The sequence below is a fragment of the Bos mutus genome, chromosome 21 (genome assembly GCF_027580195.1).
Source record: "Bos mutus isolate GX-2022 chromosome 21, NWIPB_WYAK_1.1, whole genome shotgun sequence".
In the NCBI taxonomy this organism is placed as follows: domain Eukaryota; kingdom Metazoa; phylum Chordata; class Mammalia; order Artiodactyla; family Bovidae; genus Bos; species Bos mutus.
Genome location: NC_091637.1, coordinates 31221596 through 31247535, shown reverse-complemented (window position 1 = coordinate 31247535; position 25940 = coordinate 31221596). Strand labels below are relative to the sequence as shown.

The window sequence follows — 25940 nt, the reverse complement described above, 5'->3', positions numbered from 1 at the left end:
ATTCCTAAGTTTTATAAAATATATATTATGCATATTATTTATACAAGAGCTTTTCTACTACACTTGATAAAGGCTTCAGAAAGAACATAAAGAAAGAGGGAGAAATTTGAAAACGTAAACTAAATGAAATGGGAGCACTGAATATGAAATAGAAAAAGTGAAACAAACTAGATAAAAGTAAAGATCCTCATATAGTCCAGTTGTTTAGAAACACATCTGGAGCTCTAGTGAAGGAAAAAAATACCTGGCCATTTATATTTTTCAAAAAATTCCAAGATGATCTGATATGCATCTCGATTTTAAAAAGTGATTACAGGTTTTTCTATTAAATGGTAGTTTTGGTGATAAAGAATTCTATTATTTTTCCATTTACCAATCATTATAGTGAAGTCGCTCAGTCGTGTCCGACTCTTTGCGACCCCATGGACAGTAGCCAACCAGGTTCCTCTGTCCATGGGATTTTCCAGGCAAGAGTACTGGAGTGGGTTGCCATTTCCTTCTCCAGGGGATCTTCCCAACTCAGGGATCGAACCTGGGTCTCCCGCATTGTAGGCAGATGCTTTAACGTCTGAGCCACCAGGGAAGTCCCATCATTATACAATGGCATTAAGTGAGTAATAATTACAGAATCACAATAATGAAAGATATTTATCAGTTTTCAAAATCAATAGCCAGACAAAAAAATAAAAGATAATTACAATTGCAAGCCATAATGGGAACATGATTAACCTAACATTATAAAATAATTACATACAATTTGGGGGGTCAAGCATAGTGACCAGGAAATACTGAGTTTTTAAGTGTTAAAAAATGTGTCCTTAATTTTATTGTCAAAATAAAATTTGAATTCAAAACGTATTTTCAAAAGAGTTGTATGTAAGTTGAAGGGTATCACTCATTTGGCTGTGTTTTTAAATTGTCAGACTATCTGATTTTTTCCTGTTCTGAGAAAGCCAGTCAATTAAAACAGTCTCTGGTACCTTGGAAATTTGTTTTTTATTATATTTGTAGTTCATGTTGGCCAGTTCAGTTTAGTCGCTTAGTCATGTCTTACTCTTTGCGACCCCATGGACTGCAGCACTCCAGGCCTCCCTGTCCATTGCCAGCTCCCGGAGTTTACTGAAACTTATGTCCACTGAGTCGGTGATGCCATCCAACCATCTCATCCTTTGTCGTCCCCTTCTCCTCCCGCCTTCAATCTTTCCCAGCATCAGGGTCTTTTCAAATGAGTCAGTTCTTCACATCAGGTGGCCAAAGTATAGGAGTTTCAGCTTCAACATCAGTCCTTCCAATGAACACCCAGGGCTGATCTCCTTTAGGATGGACTAGTTGGATCTCCTTGCAGTCCAGGGGACTCTCAAGAGTCTTCTCCAACACCACAGTTCAAAAGTATCAATTCTTCTGCGCTCAGCTTTCTTTGTAGTCCAGCTCTCACATCCATACATGACTACTGGCAAAACCATAGCTTTGACTAGACGGACCTTTGTTGGCAAAGTAATCTCTGTTTTTGAATATGCTGTCTAGGTTGGGCATAACTTTCCTTCCAAGGAGTAAGCGTCTTTTAATTTCATGGCTGCAGTTACCATCTGCAGTGATTTTTGAGCCCCCCAAAATAAAGTCTGCCACTGTTTCCACCATGTATAGATTAGTCTATGGTCTGTAGAAGGGGATTAGGTGTTAGTATGCCTGGAAGATTTGCATAGCTCAGTTTTATATTATCTGTTTGTTGATCTATATATTTATCTATTTTTGCCTTAAGGAAAATCTAAATGTCAAACTGGTGGAAAATCAAAGAGGACAATTCAAGGCACTCATAAAACATCAAAACAGGTACAGCATGTATAACTTTATTTTTTTGTTTTTAATTTCAGTTATAAATCTACTGTTTCAGGATTTAGATATTATGTTTTATCTTCATATAAAAATTTAATGGAACAACTTTTAACAAATGTGTATAGCATATTATGTGTCTAACTTGTACTAAATACATAGATTAATGTGCTTCTTATAACAACCCTTTGATGTTACAGGCATTATTATTATCTTCATGAGGAAACTAGGTAGAGAGAATTTATGTAACTTACTAGTATGTAACACAGCCAAGATTTGAACCCATTCTATCAGTTTCTACATTTTACACTCTTAACTCCTCTGTGGCACATTCCATATTTGTGAGTTCTTCTATGATCTATTTTCTCAGTATAATGATGCCTTTCAATTGTAGGATAATCAAGATGTATTGAATCTAAAATTTTTTCAAATTATTCTACTAGATTCTTAGAACACAAGCCTACCTTATTTTTAAAAATGTTTTTGCATATTTATGCTGCTGCTGCTAAGTCGCTTCAGTCGTGTCCGACTCTGTGCCACCCCATAGACGGCAGCCCACCACGCTCCCCCGTCCCTGGGACTCTCCAGGCAAGAACACTGGAGTGGGTTGCCATTTCCTTCTCCAATGCAAGAAAGTGAAAAGTGAAAGTGAAGTCGCTCAGTCGTGTCCGACTCTTAGTGACTCCATGGACTGCAGCCTACCAGGCTCCTCCATCCATGGGATTTTCCAGGCAAGAGTACTGAAGTGGGGTGCCATCGCCTTCTCCATTGCATATTTATAGTTAGCTTTGTAATCTATGGGTATTTTATCTGACCTTTTCATACAATTTTATTTTGATGTTATCAAATATATCAATATGTATTATGTAAACCAAAAACTATGCATAAGGAAAACATGGACTTACAATCAAGGTGACATTGTGAGTCCATAAAATATTCTCCACTTATCACACACAAGAGGCATAAATGATAAAATATATTTTTTTAGTGTGTAATATTCAGCAGCTAATTTCCACAAGGTTTTTTTTTTTTTTTAAATTTATTTATTTATTTATTTTTTAATTTTTTTTTTCAATTTTAATTTAAAAAAATTATACATGTGTTCCCCATCCTGAACCCTCCTCCCTCCTCCCTCCCCATACCATCCCTCTGGGTCGTCCCAGTGCACCAACCCCAAATTTGCTCTACCATATTGAGTTGGTTTCTGCCATACAGTATTTTTTTTTAATTAAAGAGACAAAGGATTTTCAAAAATAAAATAAAAATCCCAGTGGATTAGGAGTAAAACAAACAAAAATATTCACAGGTAAATGGAGTTGGGGACACACACTTACTAGACAAGTCCTATGGGATAAGGAAGGCTGAAACACCCTGACTGTAGTGGGAAAACAGATCCAGACTCATGGTATAAAACTTTAGGTTTGTGCAGTGTTCTGCACTAGGAGACAAAAAATGCTACAATCTGCCTGGGGTTGTGGCCTGTGATAATTGACATCTGAAGCAATAAAAGAGAGTGGCCCTCTGGCTCATGACTAAGTCAGCTATATTCTTGAAGGCTGAGAGCTTTAAGTCCCCAATAAAAGACCTCTGAAAGTGGGACCATGGTGGGCCAGATGATGGTAACCGTAAAACCAGTACACATGTAGTGAGCGTGAGCGAAGTGAAAAACTAAAGTAAAAGAAACAACACAAAATAAGGTTGCAAAATAAAATATCAGAGCACATGAGAAAAATATAAGATGTAAACAACACATTCCACAAATGAGAGATGAGGTAATGAAAAAAGGTCACTTTTCAGCAGTCTGTTTGTTTATTATTTTTGGCTGTGCTGGGTCTTCATTGCCGTGTGGGCTTTTCTCTGGTTGTGGCCAGTGGGGCTACTCTCTAGTTGTGGTGTGTGGGCTTCTCACTGCAGTGGCTTCTCTCGTTACAGAGCACAGGCTCTAGAGCACATGGGCTTCAGTAGTTTTGGGCTCTGGAGCATAGGCTAAATATATAAGCCTGTGTGGCACACGGGCTTAGTTCTCAGAGGCACGTGGATCTTTCCCGAACAGGGATTGAACCCATGTCTCCTGCGTTGCCAGGTGGATTCTTTACTACTGAGCCATCAGGGAAGGCCCATAAGGTCGTTTTTTGAAAGAAGATTTTCAAATAAATGAGTTTAAATTCCTCAAAGGAAAGATGAAATAAAAAAAGGAAAATTCTGAAATAAAAGATGGATGTTAATTTTGAACATTTATAGATAAAAGTGAACATGTTAGAAATGAAAATGTTAGTGAAATTTTTAAAACCTACAATTAGTAAGGATAAATTATATTGAAAAAAGAGATTAAAGAGAGAATTTACAAATTGAAAGATATTACTTAAGAGGATTTAGAACATATCTCAGAGAACTGAAGGGATGGAAAATAGGAAGGAGGAATTGATTGAGAAATTCTAAGATATGCCTTCTAGGACTTTTGAAATAGAGGATGAGTAGTGGGCATGCAATATTTGGAGAAAATACTGTTGACATTTTCCTTACTTTGAGTTCTCAAGAGGGTAACTGTAGAGCTGAGCAGGCTAAATAAAAATAGATTTATACTTAGATACATTGTAGAGAAGGGCTGTGGTAAAGAAACTGCCTGCCAGTCCAGGATCCCCTGGAGGAGGAAATGGCAACCCACTCATGGACAGAAAGAGTTGCACAGAGTCAAACATGACTGAGCAACTTAGCATGCATGCACATTCTAGAGAACCGGCAAAATGTTAGAGTTAAGGATAAAATTCTTAAAACCCCAGAAAGTGAACAAAACCACAGAGGAATAACAATAACCCTTGTTATGAACAAAAGAAGAGTGGAGCAATATCTGCAGTTATAAGGTGAAATAACCTTTAATCGAGAATTCTGTGCCCATTCAAATGATAATTCACGTGCAAGAGTGAAATAAAGCCATTTTTAGATGTACAAATGCTAAGGGTTTGCTACCTACAGACCGTTAATGAAAGGACTATTAAAGATATACTTCAGCAAAGAAGAAAAGGTAACCTGGAGGAGGGAGCTAGATAAAAAGGTAGCTGTAAAATATGTCAGTAAATCTCATTAACTATTGATGTTTTTAAAAAACACACAGTTAAATTTAGAAAGGTGGAGATACAATCTTAAACAATATTAAGACATAGAAGATAGATTGTAGGAGTTTGGAGGGAAGTTAGTGTAATAAAATCCTTGTCTTCTTTAAGAAGGAGTCTTTGTTTGCGGCTGGCTACTAAAGGAAGAAAACAAGTGGGCACGATTTCCAAATAAACAGAGGAAAAGAGAAAGTGAATAAACCAAAGCTTACCCACTCCAGTATTCTTGGGCTTCCCTGGTGGCTCAGATGGTAAAGAATCTTTTTGCAGTTCAGGAGACCTGGGTTCGATCCCTGGATGGGGAAGATCCCCTGCAGAAGGGAGTGGCTGCCGACTCCAGTATTCTTGCCTGGAGAATTCCATGGACTGTATAGTCATGGGGTTGCAAAGAGTCAGACACGACTGAGTGACTTTCACTTTCAACTAAATAGAAGACAAGAAAAAAAGAGGAAAAATCATAGTAAGTGAAAAACACGAAAGATAGTGGTAGATATTAAATATAAATATTTTAGCAAGCATAATACATGTTAACTGATTAAATTCAGTTCCTAAAAGTCAAGGTGGTTGAATTAAACCTCTCATTTTGAATTGAACTATATATTGCTTAATTTAAGATTGCTGGGAGAACTATCAATAACCTCAGATAGGCAGATGACACTACCCTTATGGCCGAAAGCAAAGCGGAACTGAAGAGTCTCTTGATGAAGGTGAAAGAGGAGAGTGAAAAAGCTGGCTTCTAACTCAACATTCAAAATACTAATAAGATCATGGCATCTGGTCCCATCACTTCATGGCAACTAGATGGGGAAGCAGTGGAGAAACAGTGACAGACTTTTATTTTCTTGGGCTCCGCAGATTACTGTGATGATTGCAGCCAGGAAATTAAAAGACGCTTGCTCCTTGGAAGAAAAGCTATGACAAACCTAGACAGCATGTTAAAAAGCAGAGACATTACTTTGCCGACAAAGGTCTGTATAGTTAAAGCTTTGGTTTTTCCAGTAGTTGTGTATGGATGTGAGTTGGACCCTAAAGAAGGCTGAGCACCAAAGAATTGATGCTTTTGAATTGTGATGTTGGAGAAGACTCTTGAGAGTCCCTTGGACAGCAAGGAGATCAAAGCAGTCAATCCTAAAGGAAGTCGACCCTGAGTATTCATTGGAAGGACTGATGCTGAAACTGAAGCCCAATACTTTGGCCACCTGATGTGAAGAGGAGAGTCATTAGAAAAGACCCTGATGCTGGAAAGATTGAAGGCAGGAGGAGAAGGAGATGACAGAGGACAGAGGATGAGAAGACATTACCAACTCAATGGACATAAGTTTGAGCAAGCTTCAGGAGATGGTGAAGGAAAGGGAAGCCTGGCATGTTGCAGTCCATGGGATCGCAGAGAGTCAGACGTGACTGAGTGACCGAGCAACAGCAAATATACTGCTTATAAGAGACACACTTAAAATGTCAAGGAAAGGTTTGAAACGAAGAAAGAGAAAAAAATCCAGGCAAAATACTTTATGTTTTAGATGTACTCTAAAGCTAGAATAGTAGTATTCATATCAAACCAGGTGAAATTGAACATGAAAAGCATTGATAACAGAAAGAAGGAAATTATATAATGGTAAAATGAATAATCATGCAAGGAGTATAAAAGTACAAATCTTTTAGGTACCTAACAGCATAGACTTGAAATATTTAAAGCTCAGTTTAATAGAATTACAAGGGGGAAAGGTGTATTCATGATCATAGTGGTTAATATTAATATCTTTTACTCAGAAACTGATAGATCAAGCAGAAAAAAATGGCAAGAATATAGAATTAAGATACAATTATGCTTGAGCTCATATAAATACATACATGTATGTGTGTATGTGTATATTCATTGGCAGTCAAATAGTGTACACAAAGCATATGCAAAAATTGATCACTTCCTAGGTTATAAAGAAGTCTCAGTAAATAGAAGTCAGACAACAGTATCCAGAATCCAGACACAACCTGTTCTCTGACGGTAATGCAATTAAATTACAAATAAAATATAAGATTATTTTCACATAATATAAAAAATAAATTATTGATGGGCTAAAGAACAAATGAGAAAAGAAAAAATTTAAATTATCTGGAAGGATATATTTATGACATTGAATTACAAGAAGCTTTCTTAGATAAGACAAAAGCATAATTGATGAATATATTAAAATTTATATACTAAAAAACTTAAGATGAGCCTGACTGGGAGAAGATACCATATATTAAGACTTTATAAAAGTTAAAATTCATCAGTAAAAGGACAAATGACCCAATAAAAAATGCAGGAAACTTGAATAGCCTGTAAACTTATGAAAAGATGCTCAGTTTCAGTAGTAATCAGGGAAATATCTCTGCATTACTCATGAAATTCTACCACTTTGCCCTCTAGAAGTGAGTTTATCATCAGCAAAATTTTCTTTGTTCCTCTTTTCTCTGAACATCCCGTTTACCTTCTTGTTCTAGCTAAACGCTGACTCACCTGTGGGGATACTGCCTCTTCCAGTTGTTTTAAGTAGTAATTGTCTCGCTCCCACCTCACCCCCACAGCACTCCTGCCTCTGATCCAGGAGGTGGATTATGTTTCATGCTTCTTCCTCACTGGTATTTCAGGCAGTCTTTCTCCCATCTCCTAAACTCCACAGATTTGAAGCACATGCCATCAGGCTATACCACCTGCTTCCCCTTCCTGTTGCAGCACATTTAAATAGAATTCCAGGTCACTTCTCCTTATTCCTTGAAGGTATAATTTTCAGGCTCAGTGCGTGCGCTCTACCATTTGCTATCCTCTAAATTTCTCACATTTCTTTCCTCCAGTGGTTTTGTCTTCTGCTCATCCCTATGGTCTTGCCTTGTTCTCCCTGGCAGTGACTCTCCTTCTAGGATCTCAGTCTCAGCTATCCCTCTTCTACCTGTCATCTTTCTTTCTTCCTTTTTCTCTCTGATCGTGTGACTCTAATAATTCTTTGTGGTCTGTAGATTCCATGCAATCTATAATTTACTGATCCTACCACCCTTTCATTATCCCTTATACTCCATATAAGGAAAACAATAGAATGGGAAAGACTAGAGCTCTGTTCAAGAAAATTTGACATACCAAGGGAACATTTCATGCAAAGATGGGAACAGTAAAGGACAGAAATGGTATGGACCTAACAGAAGCAGAAGATATCAAGAAGAGGTGGCAAGAATACACAGAACTATACAAAAAAGATCTTCATGACCCGGATAACCATGATGGTGTGATCACTCACCTAGAGCCAAGTATCCTGGAATGCAAAGTCAGGTGGGCCTTAGGAAGCATCACTACAAACACACTTAGTGGAGATGATGGAATTCCAGCTGAGCTATTTCAAATACTAAAAGATGATGCTGTGAAAGTGCTCCACTCAGTGTGCCAGCAAATTTGGAAAACTCAGAAGTGGCCAAGGACTGGAAAAGATCAGTTTTCATTCCAATCCCAAAGAAAGACAATGCCAAAGAATGTTCAAACTACTGCACAATTGCACTCATCTCACACACTAGCAAAGTAATGCTCAAAATTCTCCAAGCCAGGCTTCAACAGTACATGAACCATGAACTTCCAGATGTTCAAGCTGGATTTAGAAAAGGCAAACCAGAGATCAAATTGCCAACATCTGTTGGATCATCAAAAAAGCAAGCATTTCAGGAAAACATCTACTTTTGCTTTATTGACTATGCCAAAGCCTTTGACTGTGTGGATCACAACAAACTGTGGAAAATTCTGAAAGAGATGGGAATACCAGACCACCTGACCTGTCTCCTGAGAAATCTGTATGCAGGTCAAGAAGCAAGAGTTAGAACTGGACATGGAACAACAGACTGGTTCCAAATTGGAAAAAGAGTATGTCAAAGCTGTATATTGTCACCCTGCTTATTTAACTTATATGCAGAGTACATCATGCAAAATGCCAGGGTAGATGAAGCACAAGCTGGAATCAAGATTGCCAGGAGAAATATCAGTAACCTCAGATATGCAGATGATACCACTTTTATGGCAGAAGAACTAAGGAGCTTCTTGATGAAAGTGAAAGAGGAGAGTGAAAAGTTGTCTTAAAACTCAACATTCAGAAACTGAAGATCATGGCATCCAGTTCTATTACTTCATGCCAAATAGATGGGAAACAATGGAAACAGTGAGAGAGTTCATTTTTTGGGACTCCAAAATCACTGCAGATGGTGACTGCAGCCACGAAATTAAAAGATGCTTGCTCCTTGGAAGAAAAGCTATGATAATCCTAGACAGCATATTAAAATTAGAGACATTACTTTGCATTCAAAGCTATGGTTTTTCCAGTGGTCATGTATGGATGTGAGAGTTGGACTATAAAGAAAACTGAGTGCTGAGGAATTGATGCTTTTGAACTGTGGTGTTGGAGAAGACTCTTGAGAGTCCCTTGGACTGCAAGGAGATCCATCCAGTCCATCCTAAAGGAAATCAGTCCTGAATATTCATTGGAAGGACTGATGCTGAAGCTGAAACTTCAATACTTTGGCTACCTGATGTGAAGAACTGACTCATTGGAAAAGACCCTGATGCTGGGAAAGATTGAAGGCAGGAGGAGAAGGGGATGACAGAGGATGAGATGGTTGGATGGCATCACTGATGCAATGGAAAATAGTTTGAGTTAGCTCTGAGAGTTGCTGATGCACAGGGAAGCTTGGCGTGCTGTGGTCCATGGGGTCACAAAAGAGTCAGACACGACTGAGTGACTGAACTGAACTGAATACTTCATATGGCCACACTTTCCTGGAAACCCAACTGATATTCTGTGGTTTGCCTGTCATAATGGTGTTCTTGCATATTCTCCCAACTGTCTGGCTACCCTATCCATTAGTAGTTCATGTTTGACAGAGCTGTCCTCATTATAGCCACCTTTATACCTATTATGCTCTGTACTCATGCATTTGAATGTAGCCGGAGAAAAGTATCAATTATGTTGAATAGGCTTTTTTGACCTTTATGACCACTCTCCCTATATGGCTAATTCTGTCCCAAAATCCTATTTCATATCCCTAGTTATTCATTTCTGTCCAGATGCCATGGGCATTAAAAGAGGATAATAAAAGAATACTATTAAGAGCCCTTTGTCACAAATAACCGGGACTAAATGAACTGATTGCTTGAAAGACAGAATCTGTGAAAACTCACTCAAGATGAAATAGACACTCCAAATAAATATAAATCTGTTAAAGAGATTAAGTCAATAATTGATAACCTTCCAAAACAGAAAGTACCAGGCCGAAACTGATTAATTGTTGAATTCTACCAAGTGTCTTAGGAAGAAATTATATAAATTCTCTATAATCCATTGTAGAGGGCAGAAGCAGAGGGAATCCTTCCTAACTCATTTTATGAGGCTGACATTACTATACCACCAAAACCAAAGACACTACAAGAAAACTGCAGACCAATGACTCTCATCAACATAGATATAAAAATCCTCAACAAAATATTAGCAAGTCATATCCCACAATATTTAAAAAGAATGACACCATGAGCAAGTGGGATTTATCCCAAATGTGCAAGGTTGGTTCATCATTTGAAAATAAATAATGGAATTCATCATAGCAACAGGCTAGAAAAGAAAAATCCTGTTATTATACCAGCAGATGCAGGAAAAAAAAGTTTGACTAAATTCTCCAACTATAAAAGATGATGAAAATCTTTTTAATAGACTAGGAATAGAGGGGAACTTCCTCAACTTAATTTAAAAACAAAACAAAACCCTACAGCTAACATGATACTAATGGGAGAAACTAGAAGCTTTCCCATTAAGGTCAGTTATGAGGCATTTCTTTTTAACATTGTGATAGTAGTTCTAGTTCATGCAATAATACAAGAAAAGAGAATACAAGGTAAACAGATTGGGAAGGAAGAAATAAAACTGTCTTTGTTCATAGATGACATGATCATCTATGTAAGAAATCTGAAAGAATCAACCAAAAAACTCCTATAACTAGTAATTGATTATAGAGGATTGCAAGATACAAGATTAACATACGAAAGTCAGTTGCTTTCTTGTGCACCACCAATGAGTTAGTGGTGTTTGGAATTAAATGCATAGTACCACTTCATATCAGCACTCCTCAAACTTAAGTAGGTAGGTATCAATTTAACAGAGTATATAGAAGATTTATGTGATGAAAATGATAAAACTTTGATGAGTGAAATTAAAGCACTAAATAAATGGAGAGATGTTCCATGTTCATGAATAGGAAGACTCAATATTGTCAGGATATCATTTCATTCCATTTTGAAGAACATAGTCAATACAATCCCAGCAAATTATTTTATAGATATCAATAAACTTCTAATGTGTATATGGCAAAGCAAAAGACACAGAATAGGCAACACAGTATTGAAGGAGAAGAACAAAATTGGAAGACTGACACCAACCAACTACAAGACTTACTGTAAAGCTACAGTAATTAAGGCAGGGTGATATTGGCAGAAGAAAAGACAAATAGATATATGGAACAGAATAGAAAGCCCAGAAATGGACCCACATAATAGTCAACTGACCTTTGACAAAGGAGCAAAGCCAATACAATGGTGCAAAAATAGTCTTTTCAACAAACAGTGCTGGAACAACTGGACATCTATATGGGAAAAAAAAAATCCAGACACAGACCTTCCAAGCTTCACAAAAAATTAACTCAAAATGAGCCATTGACCTTAAATGTAGAAGTGTAAAACTCCTAGCTGATAACGTTGGAGAAAACCTAAAAGACCTGGGGTATGATAATGACTTTAGGTACAGGAACAAAGGCATGGTTCCTGAAAGAAATAATTGATAAGCTGGATTTCATTAAAATTAAAAACTTCTGCAAAAGACAGTGTTAAAAAATTGAGAAGGCAAGTCACAGACTTGGGAGAATATATTTGGAAAAAGACATCCAATGAAAGATATCCAATAACATCCGATAACATGAGGTAACTGTTATCCACAATATACAAAGAACTCTTAAAACTCAACAGTAAGAAACAACCTGATTGAAAAATGAGCTGAAGACCTTAACAACCAGCTCACCAAAGAGGATGTACAAATGGCATATGAAAAGGTATGCCACATCCTATGCTGTCAGGGAAATGCAAATTAAAGCAATGAGCTACCATCACACACCTATTAGAATGACCAAAATTGGGAACTCTGACAACTCCAATTGTGGGTGAGGATGAAGAGCCACAGAAACTCTCATTCAATGCTGGTGGGAATTCAAAGTGAGAATTCAGCCACTTGGGAATACAGGTTGGCAGTTTCTTACAAAAGTAAATATACTCTTACCTTGTGATTCTACAGTCATGCCCTTGGTATAGATGAAGATGAGTTGAAGACTTACGTCTACACCAAAACATGAACATGGGTTTATAGCTGCCTTCTTTATAATTGGCAAAACTTGGAAGCAACTAAGATGCTGTTCAGTAGATGAATGGGGAAATAAACCATGGTACATCTAGGCAATGGAATATTATTCAGCTCTAGAAAGAAATGATCTATCAGGCCATGAAAAGACGTAGAGGAAATTAGTTGTGTATTATTAAGTAAAAGAAGCCAATTTGAAAAGGTTGCATACTGTATGATTCCAACCTTAAGATGTTTTGGAAAAGACTAAATATGGAGATGGTAAAAAGATCAGTTGTTGCCAGACGTTTAGGTCCATAGGCTTTGTCAGATTATCAGGGGGAGCTGACAAGAGTTCTAAGAGAGGGAAGTGAGAAATCTGTTTTCTCCTTCCCCTTTCCCTCTCTTTTTCTTTCTTTCTTCCTTGTTTTCTCTCAAAAATGATTGATTAAATTAGTATATAGCATTTGTTATTTTGAATTTTATTTAAAACATGAAGTTCAGTTGTGTTTAGCTTTTTCCAGAAATTTAGATCGCTTTGTCTTCTGTTGCATATCTTGGAAACAGGCACAGTAAGCCATATCAATGAGATCAGTTCAGTCACTCAGTCATGTCCAAATCTTTGCATCCTCATGGACTACAGCATGCCAGTCCTCCCTGTCCTGTCCTGTCCATCACCAACTCCCGGAGCCTACGCAAACTCAAGTCCATCACACTGGTGATGCCATCCAACCATCTCATCTTCTGTCATCCCCTTATCATCCTACCTTCGATCTTTCCCAGCATCAGGGTCTTTTCAAATGAGTCGGTTCTTTGCATCAGGTGGCCAAAGTATTGGAGTTTCAGCTTCAGCATCAGTCCTTCCAAAGAATATTCAGGACTGATTTCCTTTAGGATTGACTGGTTGGATCTCCTTGCAGTCCAAGGGACTCTCTCAAGAGTCTTCTCCAACACCACAGTTCAGAAGCATCAATTCTTCAGTGCTCAGCTTCTTTAGAGTCCAGCTCTCATATCCATACATGACTACTGGGAAAACCATAGCTTTGACTAGATGGATCTTTGTTGGCAAAGTAATGTCTCTGCTTTTTAATATGCTGCCTAGGATTGTCATAGCTTTTCTTCCAAGGAGTAAGCATCTTTTAATTTCATGGCTGCAGTCACCATCTGATTTTGGAGCCCCCAAAAATAAAGTTTCTCAGTGTTTCCATTGTTTCCCCATCTGTTTGCCATGAAGTGATGGGACCAGATGCCGTGATCTTAGTTTTCTGAATGTTGAGTTTTAAGACAACTTTTTCACTGTCCTCTTTCACTTTCATCGAGAGGCTCTTTAGTTCTTCTTAGCTTTCTGCCATAAGGGCGGTGTCATCTGCTTATCTGAAATTATTGATATTTCTCCTGGCAATCTTGATTCCAGCTTGTGCTTCTTCCAGCCCAGCATTTCTCATGATGTACTCTGCATGTAAGTTAAATAAGCAGAGTGACAATACACATCTTTGACATACTCCTTTCCTGATTTGGAACCAGTCTGTTGTTTCGTGTCCGGTTCTAACTCTTGCTTCTTGACCTGCATACAGATTTCTCAGGTCAGGTGGTCTGGTATTCCCATCTCTTTCAGAATTTTCCACAGTTTGTTGTGATACACACAGACAAAGGGTTTGGTGTAGTCAATAAAGCAGAAGTAGATGTTTTTCTGGAACTCTCTTGCTTTTTTGATGATCCAGCAGATGTTGGCAATGAAATAGTTACCTAATTTTGAATCTTGGCATTGTCTCTTTTTTCTCCTGTAAAAAACAGAGCTAATAGTAGAAACTATGATGGGCTTCCCTGGTGGCTCAGTGGTAAAGAATCTGCCTGCCAAAGTAGGAGACATGGGTTCAATCCCTGGTCCGCAAAGGTCCCACATGTCTTGGGGCAACTAAGCCTGTGTGCCACAACTATTGAGCCTGTACCCAGAACCTGGGAGCCTCAACTACTGAGCTCCTATGCTGCAGCTGCTGAAGCTCTCGTGCCTAGAGCCCAGGTTCTGCAGCAAGAGAAGCCACCACAGTGAGAAGCCTGCACACCGCAACTAGAGAGTAACCTCTACTTGCCACAACTAGAGAAAAGCCCATGCAGCAATGAAGACCCAGCACAGCCAAAAAATAAGTAAATAAAAAATAGTAACTCTGGTAATAATTACTTCAAAGACTAAATGAAATATAGCTATATGGAAAGCACTTAACACAGTGCCTGGCACATAGCAAGCATGCCGTGAATGTTAAGTGCTGCTGCAATTTTTATTATCACTGCTATTATTTTTGTCGGTGGTTGGTAGAGAACCCTATATTTTGAAACTTTATACAGACTTATCAGACAATTTGACATGTCTCTTCTATCTTTCTCCACAAGTTTGGCAGTTTTGCCAGTATTTTATTCACATTTTTCTTTGAGTATATTTCTTTTCCTCTTTATCTTTCCCCCTCTAATCATACCTAACATTATATGTGTACTTACTGTGGGCTAAGTGCTTTGTGAAATGTTCTGTGAACAGTGAAGCAGAAGTTGGAAGTCTAGGTTCTGGTCCCAGTTCTGTCATTCAGCCTTTTGACTGGGTCAACAGATTGAATCTTACTAAGCCTTAGTTTAGTCATGTACAGAATAGGGATAATAATACTTGTCCTGTCTTTATAGTAATACTTTGTTTTGAATATTAAATGATATGTTTTCAAGAGGGTGGGACAAATTCAGAGAGTAGCACTGACATAGTATACTACGGTGGTGAAATAGCTGGCTAGCAGGAGGCAGCTGCATAGCACAGGGAGCTCAGCTCGATGCTCTGTGATGACCCAGAGGGGTGGGATGGAGAGCAGGAGGGAGCCTCAACAGGAAGGGCATATGTGTATACTTACAGCTGATTCACATTGTTATAAGCAGAAACCAACACAGCACTGTAAAGCAGTTGTTGTTTAGTTGCTAAGTTGCTTTACGACCCCATGGACTGTAGCCCTCCAGGCTTCACTGTTCATGAGATTTCTCAGGCAGAAGCACTGGAGCAGATTGCCATTTCCTTCTCCAGGGGATCTTCCCAACCCAGGGATCGAACCTGCATCTCCTGCTTGGTAGGCTGATTCTTTACCACTGAGTCACCAGGGAAAGCGTAAAGCAATTATCCTGCAATTTAAAAAAGCCCTTCATAAAATAAAATAAATATGCAGATATAAAGTATTGCTATTTTTGTCAAACTTAAATGTCAGATTTGCATAGTACATTGCCCTTCAGATGGAATTACCTAGATGTAATTTATTCCTTTCTAGAGTCTTTCTTAATAGAAGTCTCACATAGAGCAATCACAGAGAATAGAAACATCTTAACTTGAAAGCAGTTTTGCCTATTATGCATTTTAAGAAAGGTTGGTTAAAGTATTTGAATAACATACATATGGATACACGATAGGATAAATACATAAATGGGTGAAGATGAGTTAGAGTATTTTTGAGAATTTCATACTAAGATTAGTGTCTGAATTCACAGGAAGCTACTAGTGCTTCACTGATTATTCTAGAAAAAGTTTGTGATGGAGGTATAATTCAGGAAAATTCAAGTGAATTTTAAGTTTGTGTGGAATATAGGGAGAGAAATGAGGTGGTCGGGAATGCACAGGGCGTTGGGGTGCAGTGTAACGGGAAGTCAGTGGTGTAATTGCAGAGCTGTAACTGGAAGATGGTCTCCTGTGGCTCTGTGATCTTGGACAAACCAGCCTCTAAATCTCAGTTTCCTAAGCTGTAAAATACAGTTAATAATACATACTTTAAAATTTGTATAAGGGGATATTTGCCATCATAATTAAATCATTACTACTAGAGTTGGAAAGTACTTGGAGAGCCGTTAAGGCAAAGGTTTTGTGGGTTGTTGATGATTACTTTAAATTTTATTGCTTGAGTGTTGAGAATTTGGGCCTGGATTAGGACTGTCAGATAAAATAGTTACTAATTTTTATTTGCTGGGTCTGACAGCCTTCATCTGGATGTGGGACTGTGGAAGGAGGATGAGCAGCTCCATCTCAGCCTCTTAAGTGTGTGTGTCTTTGTGTGTGTAAATGTTTTGTTTGCTTGCCTTTTGGTAACGAAGATTCTGTATAAGCCAAAGGCTGGCTAGAAAAGAGTTTTCAAGTATAGAAATCACTGTTACTTTGAAGGCCAAAGTGTAAAACAAAACTGAAGCCTATTAGCTTCTATTTTGGGTGTTCTTCACTCTGGGACTCTTATATGAAGAAGGGAAAACAAACCAGCTAATAGGAATGGCTTACACACATCCAGGACAACCCAAAGAAACTTGGGAGTGTTTGCTGTTCTAACTGTGGTACAAGCATTTATTTACTTCTCAGTTTAAGTAGCCACAGAGAGAAAAGCAACTCGTTTGTACTTCTAGTGAGAAGGTTCAAGTCTTCCTATAAACTACACACTCATGTTTGTGGTGGAATGATTCTTTGGTAGTCTATAAAAGTATAGAATATAATCTTGTATTTCCAAAATCTGCCTGTGCAACCAAGGAAAGACTGGGTCGTATGAATGCTGTAGTTACTTTATTTGGTGAATCTGCTCTGCAGCTGATGCTTGGTTTTCTTCATCAGTATTCTTTTCTAGTAAATTGTTTCGTGTTTATATATTGATTTTTACTTTTAGTGGAAAAATGGTTTAAGATAAAGTTTAAGTAACCGAATATAAGTAGAGAATATGTCATTTCTAAATGAAAGGAATATATGCCAGCAATTTCACAATGATGAAATGGGTATCTGTTATTTGGTAATGTATTTAAATGTGCCATACATGTATTTTGGTAAACCAGGAGCCCTTTTAGTGCTCCTTTTCAACCAAGCGTCTATTCATCATTAAAATCATCCTAATTTTCAGTGAGACATGTAATTGATATTACAGACCTGCTGATTTAATTTAAAATGAGAAGCTTTGTTTTGGTGAATTCAGTATGATGTAAGGTGAAAAGAAAGACATCGTGTTTTTAAGTATTTATGTTGAAAAATGTGATTTATACAAAAATCTAGTTCCTGGAGGCATCAAAAAATTTTTTTTTCATGTTTTATTTCATCAGAACACTACAGTAGACTGTAAAATGACATCAACTGCAGCTGGAGATAAACACTTTGATAAAAGTCCCACTAAAACAAGACACCCTCGGAAAGTTGATCTAAGAGCTCGATACTGGGCATTTCTTTTTGACAATCTTCGCCGGGCAGTAGATGAAATCTATGTGACTTGTGAATCAGATCAGAGTGTGGTGGAATGTAAGGTAAGGTTTGCTTTAAGTTTTTGTAATCCATTTGACGTCGGATTCGCCAGTTTTTGCTCTATCTAACTTGATTATTTACCTCTGTATACAGTCCTTCAGTATTAACTGTAATCTCCATGCTACACACTACATCCTCAGAACTTAGTCACCTTAAAACTGAAAGTCTGTACCCTTTACCAGCATCTCCCTGTTTCCCCTGTCATTTGCAGCCACTATGCTACTGTCGGCTTCTGTGAATGCATCAGGTTTTTCTTTGTTTTGATTTTTTAAGATTATCCTTGTTGTTGTTTGCATTACCTAATTGTGTACTTTTATATTCTGTGCAAGATTTGGTAGAAAATTGTCTTGATATATAGTCCTAGGCGAGAAATTAAAAGATAGGTACTTACACACACACACACACACACACAATTTATTAAAAGATCTCTCTTGGCTGCGTTCTCCATTGGTACTGTAGGTGGCATTAGTGAGATTTTCACATTCTTTGGTTTCATGTTTAATGTCTTTAATTGGACATTGCCCCTTTTCTACTGAGATCACTCTCCTCATCACTCTCCTCATCAACTTTGGTGAGGGGAAAGTGAGATTGATGGCTAACCGTAAACAACTCGGGGTGGGATTGGGATGTCGTTGTAAGGTGTGTTTTCTAATTTTAGATAACCTTGTGTTTGTAATAGGATGTTAAACAGACACGTAGCATAATCTGTCTCTGAAAATGCACTGGGAAGCCTGGCCTTTTAGTAGATACAAACTATGTGCTATATTTATACTAAATAAAATTATTTTGAGAAAAATCAGGATGATACCTATTCATAGAAAGATTACAGAGGCAGCTTCTGTTTCTACAGTGAACATGGTTAAAAATCTTGGAATTCATTATTTAACCTTTGAAATATATGAAGAGTCAAAGCAAAATTATATGTTGAAACAATAGCTGTGTTTCCTGTAAAATTGGAAACAGCCAAAATATGTTTTAGACTGACTTAAAAATATGACTCAACAGAAACAGGTTTCAGAATGAACAGTGATTGAAATCATCCAAGTTTATGCTTTGGTTGTCACAATTAATATTGTTACTATCAGCATGTAAAACTTTTTTATGTTTTAAAATATTTTTAAGGAAAATCATATTGTTGGGGTGTAGTCTCCACTCCTTGTTTTCCATTTCAACCTGCGGGGAACTGGATGTGTGGCTCTGGGATACTGGGGACCCCGTGGAATATAGAGACTGGTACCTGCATCTCCCTTAGAGATTTCATGGCATAACAAGCTTGCTGGAGTAGCTCATGCCAGCTGGGCCTAGAGGGACTTCAGGGTAGTAAGCTTTCTTTGGAAGGAGTTAGGATGGGACTTGTCACTGATCGAGTAAAGAGGACCCCCAGTGCATCTCATGATTTCTGTGAGGGAAGGATTTTAGCCATTGGTGAAGATGTTGGAGTAATAGGGACTTCTTATGAGGACACTTGGTGAGGTATCAGTAGAATATACCAAAGTCTGATAGAGTTGAGGCAGATCTTGCTTTGGGCAGAGGGAGCCAGGGTGAAGCTGACCACCGCCTAGAGAATCATGAATGCTCCCTGTGCAGAAATTACCATGTACTGCAGAGATCAGTAGGGACTACTCACTTCACATTGATCCAGAGAAAGATTAGGGACGCATCTTTGCCTGGCAGCACTTGATTTTGTTGTTGGTCAGCATCATCTTAGTCCCTGGAGAAGGACTGGCTGATGACTATTGAAGATCCATCACTAATATCTGGTAAGCTCTATAAGTGGAATATTGCTCTGTTCCCACAACTGCCACTTATGGCAGGGACATAAGTTTGTGAATGTAGGATAGTGTTAAGGGGTACAGAGGAGGAAGAGAGGAACGACTCTGTGAAAATAAACCATGTTCTTCCCCCTCACAGGCATCTGCTAAAGGCTATCTAATTCTCACTTGTGCTAGGTTGTCAGACAACAATAGGCAGATTGTATGAAGATAGGATTTAAAAATTAAACTTGGATAATTGAATGTGACTGAAAAATTGTGGATTTCACTGAGCATACTCAGCAGGTTAAGGATTCAGCTGAGTAGCTACTTATATGTGGAAAAAGATAAAAGTATTCTATGTTTATATCTCAATAGTTGAGACTTCTCATTTCAACAAGTTAAGTCAGGATCAAAATGAGATGTGAGAAAATGCTTAGAAAAGTATAACATACAATAAAAAGAAAATAAATTTTATAGTTAGATGAAAGGAGAAGTCACAGATGGAGAAAGGGGAATGTAGATCCAGGACAGAGAAGAATCATTATAGAAGCAGGAAGAATATAGGAGAATAGGAACGTCCCCAAGGCCATGGAAGAAGAAGGAGTGGTACATAGGTTAAGAATGCCTGCAGTTGAGAGAAAGCTCGGCATTCAAGAGGGACAAGAACAGATGGGATCAAGGTGGAAACTTGTGATAAGAATTTGAAATTCCATTTGAGCGGTTCTTTGCCCTTTTATATTTTCAAGAAGTAGGAGGTGTGAGGTTGGAAGTTGGAAGAGGGTGGAAAGATCTGAAATAACTGTGATGGAGAATGAAGGGCAGACTTTTGGAAGCCACGGGGTTGCCCAGCAACCTTGAAGGTCACAGTTGAGACTGGAAATTCTTCTCTTTTCTGTATGTTCAGTTTTCCTTATTAGAGTCTTCTCCCATCAGCACACTACTCGCTTATTTCTCTTCCATTCTAATCTACAACAATAAAAAACAAGAAGAAACCCCCAAAACCTATCTCTGTTTTACTTATCCTTTCATCCACTGTCCCAGACCCCATTTTCCTCTCTCCTTCTTAGCCAAGTTTCTTAGAAGACAGCTGCCTTTTTGCGGCCTCCATTCCCTTTTCTCTCAGGAACTCATTTGTCTACTCCAACCTGGTGTCACATCCCTATCAGAGCTCCTGTTAAACTCTTATTAAAGTCACTCAGTGTTGCTCGGTGGGTGTTTTTCAGTCCCTCCCTTGATCTCTGAGTAGCATTTCACTCTGTTGGCCACGCCGCACTCTCAGCACTCTCTCCTTTGGCTTTTATAGAACCACCACTGCTAGCTTTCTTCCTTCTTTGTTGGTTGCTGCCTCTGCTTCCTCTTTGTTGGCTTTTCCTTTTCCACCTGACCTTTAGCTTTTGGGAATTCATTAAGGCTCGTCTTAAACCATCTTCTTTTCTCACTATTAGTTTCTCCCTCTGCGTTTTCTCCATGCCATGGCTTAATTTATTGTTGATTTCCTGATGATTCTTAAATTTATATCTCTAGCCTATACTTTTCTTCTAATTTTCAGACTTGTATATCCAAATAGCCTTGTTCGCATCTCCACTTGGATATTTCATAAGCATGTCAAACTGATGTATATAGAAACAAGTTCAGGATGACTCCCTCTACCCTAAACCTGGAGATATATTTTTCTTCCCTGAATTGGCAGGTAGTCCCTCCATCTTCCTCCCTTCACCCCACACCAGCCACTGTCCAATGAATGGACCTCTTTGAGTTCAATTCAGTTCAGTCACTAAGTCGTGTCTGACTCTTGACAACCCAATGGACTGCAGCACACCAGGCTTCCCTGTCCCATCACCAACTCCTAGAGCTTACTCAAACTCATGTCCATTGAGGTGGTGATGCCATCCAACCATTTCATCCTCTGTTGTCCCATTCTCCTCCTGTCTTCAACCTTTCCCAGCATCAGGGTCTTTTCCAGTGAGTCAGTTCTTTGCATCAGATGGCCAAAATATTGGAGTTTCAGCTTCAGCATCAGTCCTTCCAATGAATATTCAGGACTGATTTCCTTTAGGATGGACTGGTTTTATCTCCTTGCTGTCTAAGGGACTCTCAAGAGTCTTCTCCACCACCACAGTTCAAAAGTATCAATTCTTCGGTGCTCAGTTTTCTTTATAGTCCAGCTCTCACATCCGTACTGGAAAAGCCATAACTTTGACTAGATAGACCTTTGTTGGCAAAGTCCTGTCTCTGCTTTTTAATACTCTTTGAGTATTACCTCCTAAATCTTTCCAACCTGTCCACTTCTCTTATTCTCTACTGCTACCATTCTAGTCCAAGCTGCCATTATCTTAGTGAAATCCCTGGATCACAATTGAAATCTTTTAGCAGGACTCCCTGCATCCTTCCAATCCATTCTCTATACGATAGACAAACTGATTCTTAAAAAAAACAAATATGAGCTCTGATTTCTTTGATTATAGCTCCTCAGAAGTTTCCCAATGCTCTGTGCATTAAAATCTCCAGCCTGACCTTCAAATCTTGAGTGAGTTGAATTGTGTAAACCTCATTTCACACCATTTTTCTCTCCTCCCTTCTGCCTCATTTAAACGAGCCTTCTTTCGATTACTCAAACATGCCAGGTACCCACAAGTCTTCAGACCTTTCCACATTCTGATTTTTTTTGCCGAGACACTCATCCTCGTTCTTCTTGCCCAGCACCTCTTCACCTCCCCCATCCCTTTTACGTAACTCCCATTTCTAGTATAGGTTTCAATTTAAGGTCACTTTCTCAGGGGAGCTTATCATGTTTCAGACTAAATCAGGTTCCCTGCTAATATAGAGTTCACCCTCATATCTGCATAGGATTGGTTCCAAGACACCTCTCCTACTCTTGCCATGTGGATACCAATATCCACGGATGCTCAAGCCCCTTTTATAAAATGATGTAATACATTCAGCCCTGGATATCCATGGGTTCTGCTTGGGCACATATGGCATGACTGTACTGTCATAGCATACTTTCCCTAGAAACATTTTATCATAGTTGAAACTACATAATTGTTTATTTTGTTGTTTTTATATCTGTCTTCCTTGCTGCTACTGCTAAGTCACTAAAGTTGTGTCCGACTTTGTGCGACCCTGTAGATGGCCGCCCACCAGGCTCCCCCATCCCTGGGACTCTCCAGGCAAGAACACTGGAGTGGGTTGCCATTTCCTTCTCCAATGCATGAAAGTGAAAAGTGAAAGTGAAGTCGCTTAGTCATGTCCGACTCTTTTCGACCCCATGGACTGCAGCCTACCAGGCTCCTCCATCCATGGGATTTTCCAGGCAAGAGTACTGGAGTGGGGTGCCATTGCCTTCTCCTTCTGTCTCCCTTACTAGACATTAAGCTCCCAGCAGACAGAAACCACACTGTCTCGTTTACCACTCTGTCATCAGTTCTTGAAACTGGAACTGGAACATAGTAATAGATAAATACTATGTAATTAAATAGTAAATAGATGTTAAATGTCTGTGTGAAGCAATGAGACTACATATGTTGTTGGGGTAAAGATACGTCTACACAGTTATGTGATTCCCTTCTACCCTGACGGAATACTTACTAGCATTCAGTCACTTGCTAAAAATGCCCAAAGATGGTGGGTAGATGAATTAGTCATGAGTTGGAATTTTTAAGGCAGATTCAGTGGAATATCATTAAGTAAAGGATTGAAGAAATTAAGAGAATAGTTGGACTAGTGGACCATGGAACTGAAGTTTCATGGGGAAGGAAATGGTTATCACAGAAGCCTGATAGATGGGAGAAAGTAAAGAAGTTAAGTATTTGCAAATATCCTTTGGACAAGATAGGAGTAGGTAAAGTGGATTCTCTATACATAAAAATTAATGTTTATATTTTTAAAGTTACTGTTTACATACTCTAAATTATTAGCTTGTTTTTTTAATGTCCTTGATCTCTCAGGCACTGAAATATTTTAGTCTCCCACTACTATTGTAATTTCTTCAATATCTCTTTGAATTTCTGGGATTTTTTTGCTTTACACATTTTACTGTCTTATTATTAATTATATGTGTTATATTTTTTAAATTTAATTTAATTTTAAACTTTTTATTTTATATTGGAGCATAGTCAATTAGCAAGGGAATGCTCAAAATCCTTCAAGCCAGGTTTTAACAGTACATGAACTGAGAACTTCCAGATGTACAAGCTGGATTTAGAAAAGGCAGAGGAACCAGAGATCAAATTGCCAACACGTGCTGGATCATAGAAGAAGCAAGGGAATTCCAGAAAAACATCTACTTCTGCTTCATTGACTATGCTAAAGCCTTTGATTGTGTGGACCACAACAAACTGTGGAAAATTCTTAAAGAGATAGGAATACCAGACCACCTTACCTGCCTTCTGAGAAACCTGTATGGAGGTCAAGAAGCAATAGTTAGAACCAGACATGGAACAACAGACTGGTTCAAAGTTGGGAAAGGAGTACATCAAGGCTGTATATTGTCACCCTGCTTATTTAACTTCTATGCAGAGTACATCATGTGAAATGCTGGGCTGAATGAAGCTCAAGCTGGACTCAAGATTGCTGGGAGAAACCACATAAACTCAGATATCCAGATGACACCACCCTAATGGCAGAAAACAAAGAGGAACTAAAGAGCCACTTAATGAAGGTGAAAGAGGAGAGTGAAAATCTGGTTTAAAACTCAATATTCAGTAAACAAAGGTCATGACATCCAGTCCCATCAGATCAGATCAGATCAGTCGCTCAGTCGTGTCCGACTCTTTGTGACCCCATGAATCGCAGCACGCCAGGCCTCCCTGTCCATCACCAACTCCTGGAGTTCACTCAGACTCACGTCCATCGAGTCAGTGATGCCATCCAGCCATCTCATCCTCTGTTGTCCCCTTCTCCTCTTGCCCCCGATCCCTCCCAGCATCAGAGTCTTTTCCAATGAGTCAACTCTTCGCATGAGGTGGCCAAAGTACTGGAGTTTCAGCTTTCGCATCATTCCTTCCAAAGAAATCCCAGGGCTGATCTCCTTCAGAATGAACTGGTTGGATCTCTTTGCAGTCCAAGGGGACTCTCAAGAGTCTTCTCCAACACCACAATTCAAAAGCATCAATTCTTAGGCGCTCAGCTTTCTTCACAGTCCAACTCTCACATCCGTACATGACCACAGGAAAAACCATAGCCTTGACTAGACAGACCTTTGTTGGCAAAGTAATGTCTCTGCTTTTGAATATGCTATCTAGGTTGGTCATAACTTTCCTTCCAAGGAGTAAGGGTCTTTTAATTTCATGGCTGCAGTCACCATCTGCAGTGATTTTGGAGCCCAGAAAAATAAAGTCTGACACTGTTTCCACTGTTTCCGCATCTATTTCCCATGAAGTGATGGGACCCGATGCCATGATCTTTGTTTTCTGAATGTTGAGCTTTAAGCCAACTTTTTCACTCTCCTCTTTCACTTTCATCAAGAGGCTTTTTAGTTCCTCTTCACTTTCTGCCATAAGGGTGGTGTCATCTGCATATCTGAGGTTATTGATATTTCTCCTGGCAATCTTGATTCCAACTGTGTTTCTTCCAGTCCAGCGTTTCTCATGATGTACTCTGCATATACGTTAAATAAACAGGTGACAATATACAGCCTTGATGTACTCCTTTTCCTATTTGGAACCAGTCTGTTGTTCCATGTCCAGTTCTAACTGTTGCTTCCTGACCTGCATACAGATTTCTCAAGAGGCAGGTCAGGTGGTCTGGTATTCCCATCTCTTTCAGAATTTTCCACAGTTTATTGTGATCCACACAGTCAAAGGCTTTGGCATAGTCAATAAAGCAGAAATAGATGTTTTTCTGGAACTCTTTTGCTTTTTCCATGATCCAGCGGATGTTGGCAATTCATGGCAAATAGATGGGGAAAAAATGGAAACAGTGACAGACTTTATTTTTTTGGGCTCCAAAATCACTGCAGATGCTGACTGCAGCTATGAAATTAAAACATGCTTGCTCCTTGGAAGAAAAGCTATGACAATCCTAGATAGCATATTAAAAAGGAGAAACATGACTTTGTCAACAAAGGTTCGTATAGTCAAAGCTATGGCTTTTCCATTAGTCGCATATGGATGTGAGAGTTGGACCATAAGAAAAGCTGGATGCTGAAGAACTGATGCTTTTGAATTGTGATGTTGTGCTGGAATACTCTTGATACTGCATATTGACTGCATATTGCAAACCAGTCAATCTTTCCACAGCATCATCTTTCAGGATCTGGAATAGCTCAACTGAATTCTGACTGCTGGGAAACCAGTGAGGAACTCCACCTGACAAAGGTCATGAGGAAGGAGGCTTGGCTCACTGGAAAAGACCTTGAGCTGGGAAAAGAAATTCAGGAGGAGACCCCAAAACCAGAGTCTGCCTGGTTGGATGTTGTGTCATCACCCACACCTCTGAGTTTATGGGGGCTCAGGGAGATACCTCTCTGAAAAAAGCCTGGTGTTTGCAGCTCCAGTTAATAATTCCTGAGTCAGACAGTGTGAACAGCAACAAACTGTTGATTTTGAGATTATAATAAGCCTGCCTGAATATTTTTTCTACA

The 25940-nt window shown here is 38.8% G+C and overlaps 1 protein-coding gene across 3 annotated transcripts in view; it reads left to right on the top strand.

Moving 5' to 3' along the window:
- The window catches only part of SCAPER (S-phase cyclin A associated protein in the ER), a 419624-nt gene that overhangs the window by 49732 nt on the left and 343952 nt on the right, over positions 1-25940 (top strand). For all 3 annotated transcript variants that reach the window (XM_070358560.1, XM_070358561.1, XM_070358559.1), the window contains exons 4-5: positions 1760-1830; positions 17408-17605. In XM_070358560.1, coding sequence (XP_070214661.1) covers positions 1760-1830; positions 17408-17605 — 269 coding nt within the window. The remainder of the gene's footprint in view (positions 1-1759; positions 1831-17407; positions 17606-25940) is intronic.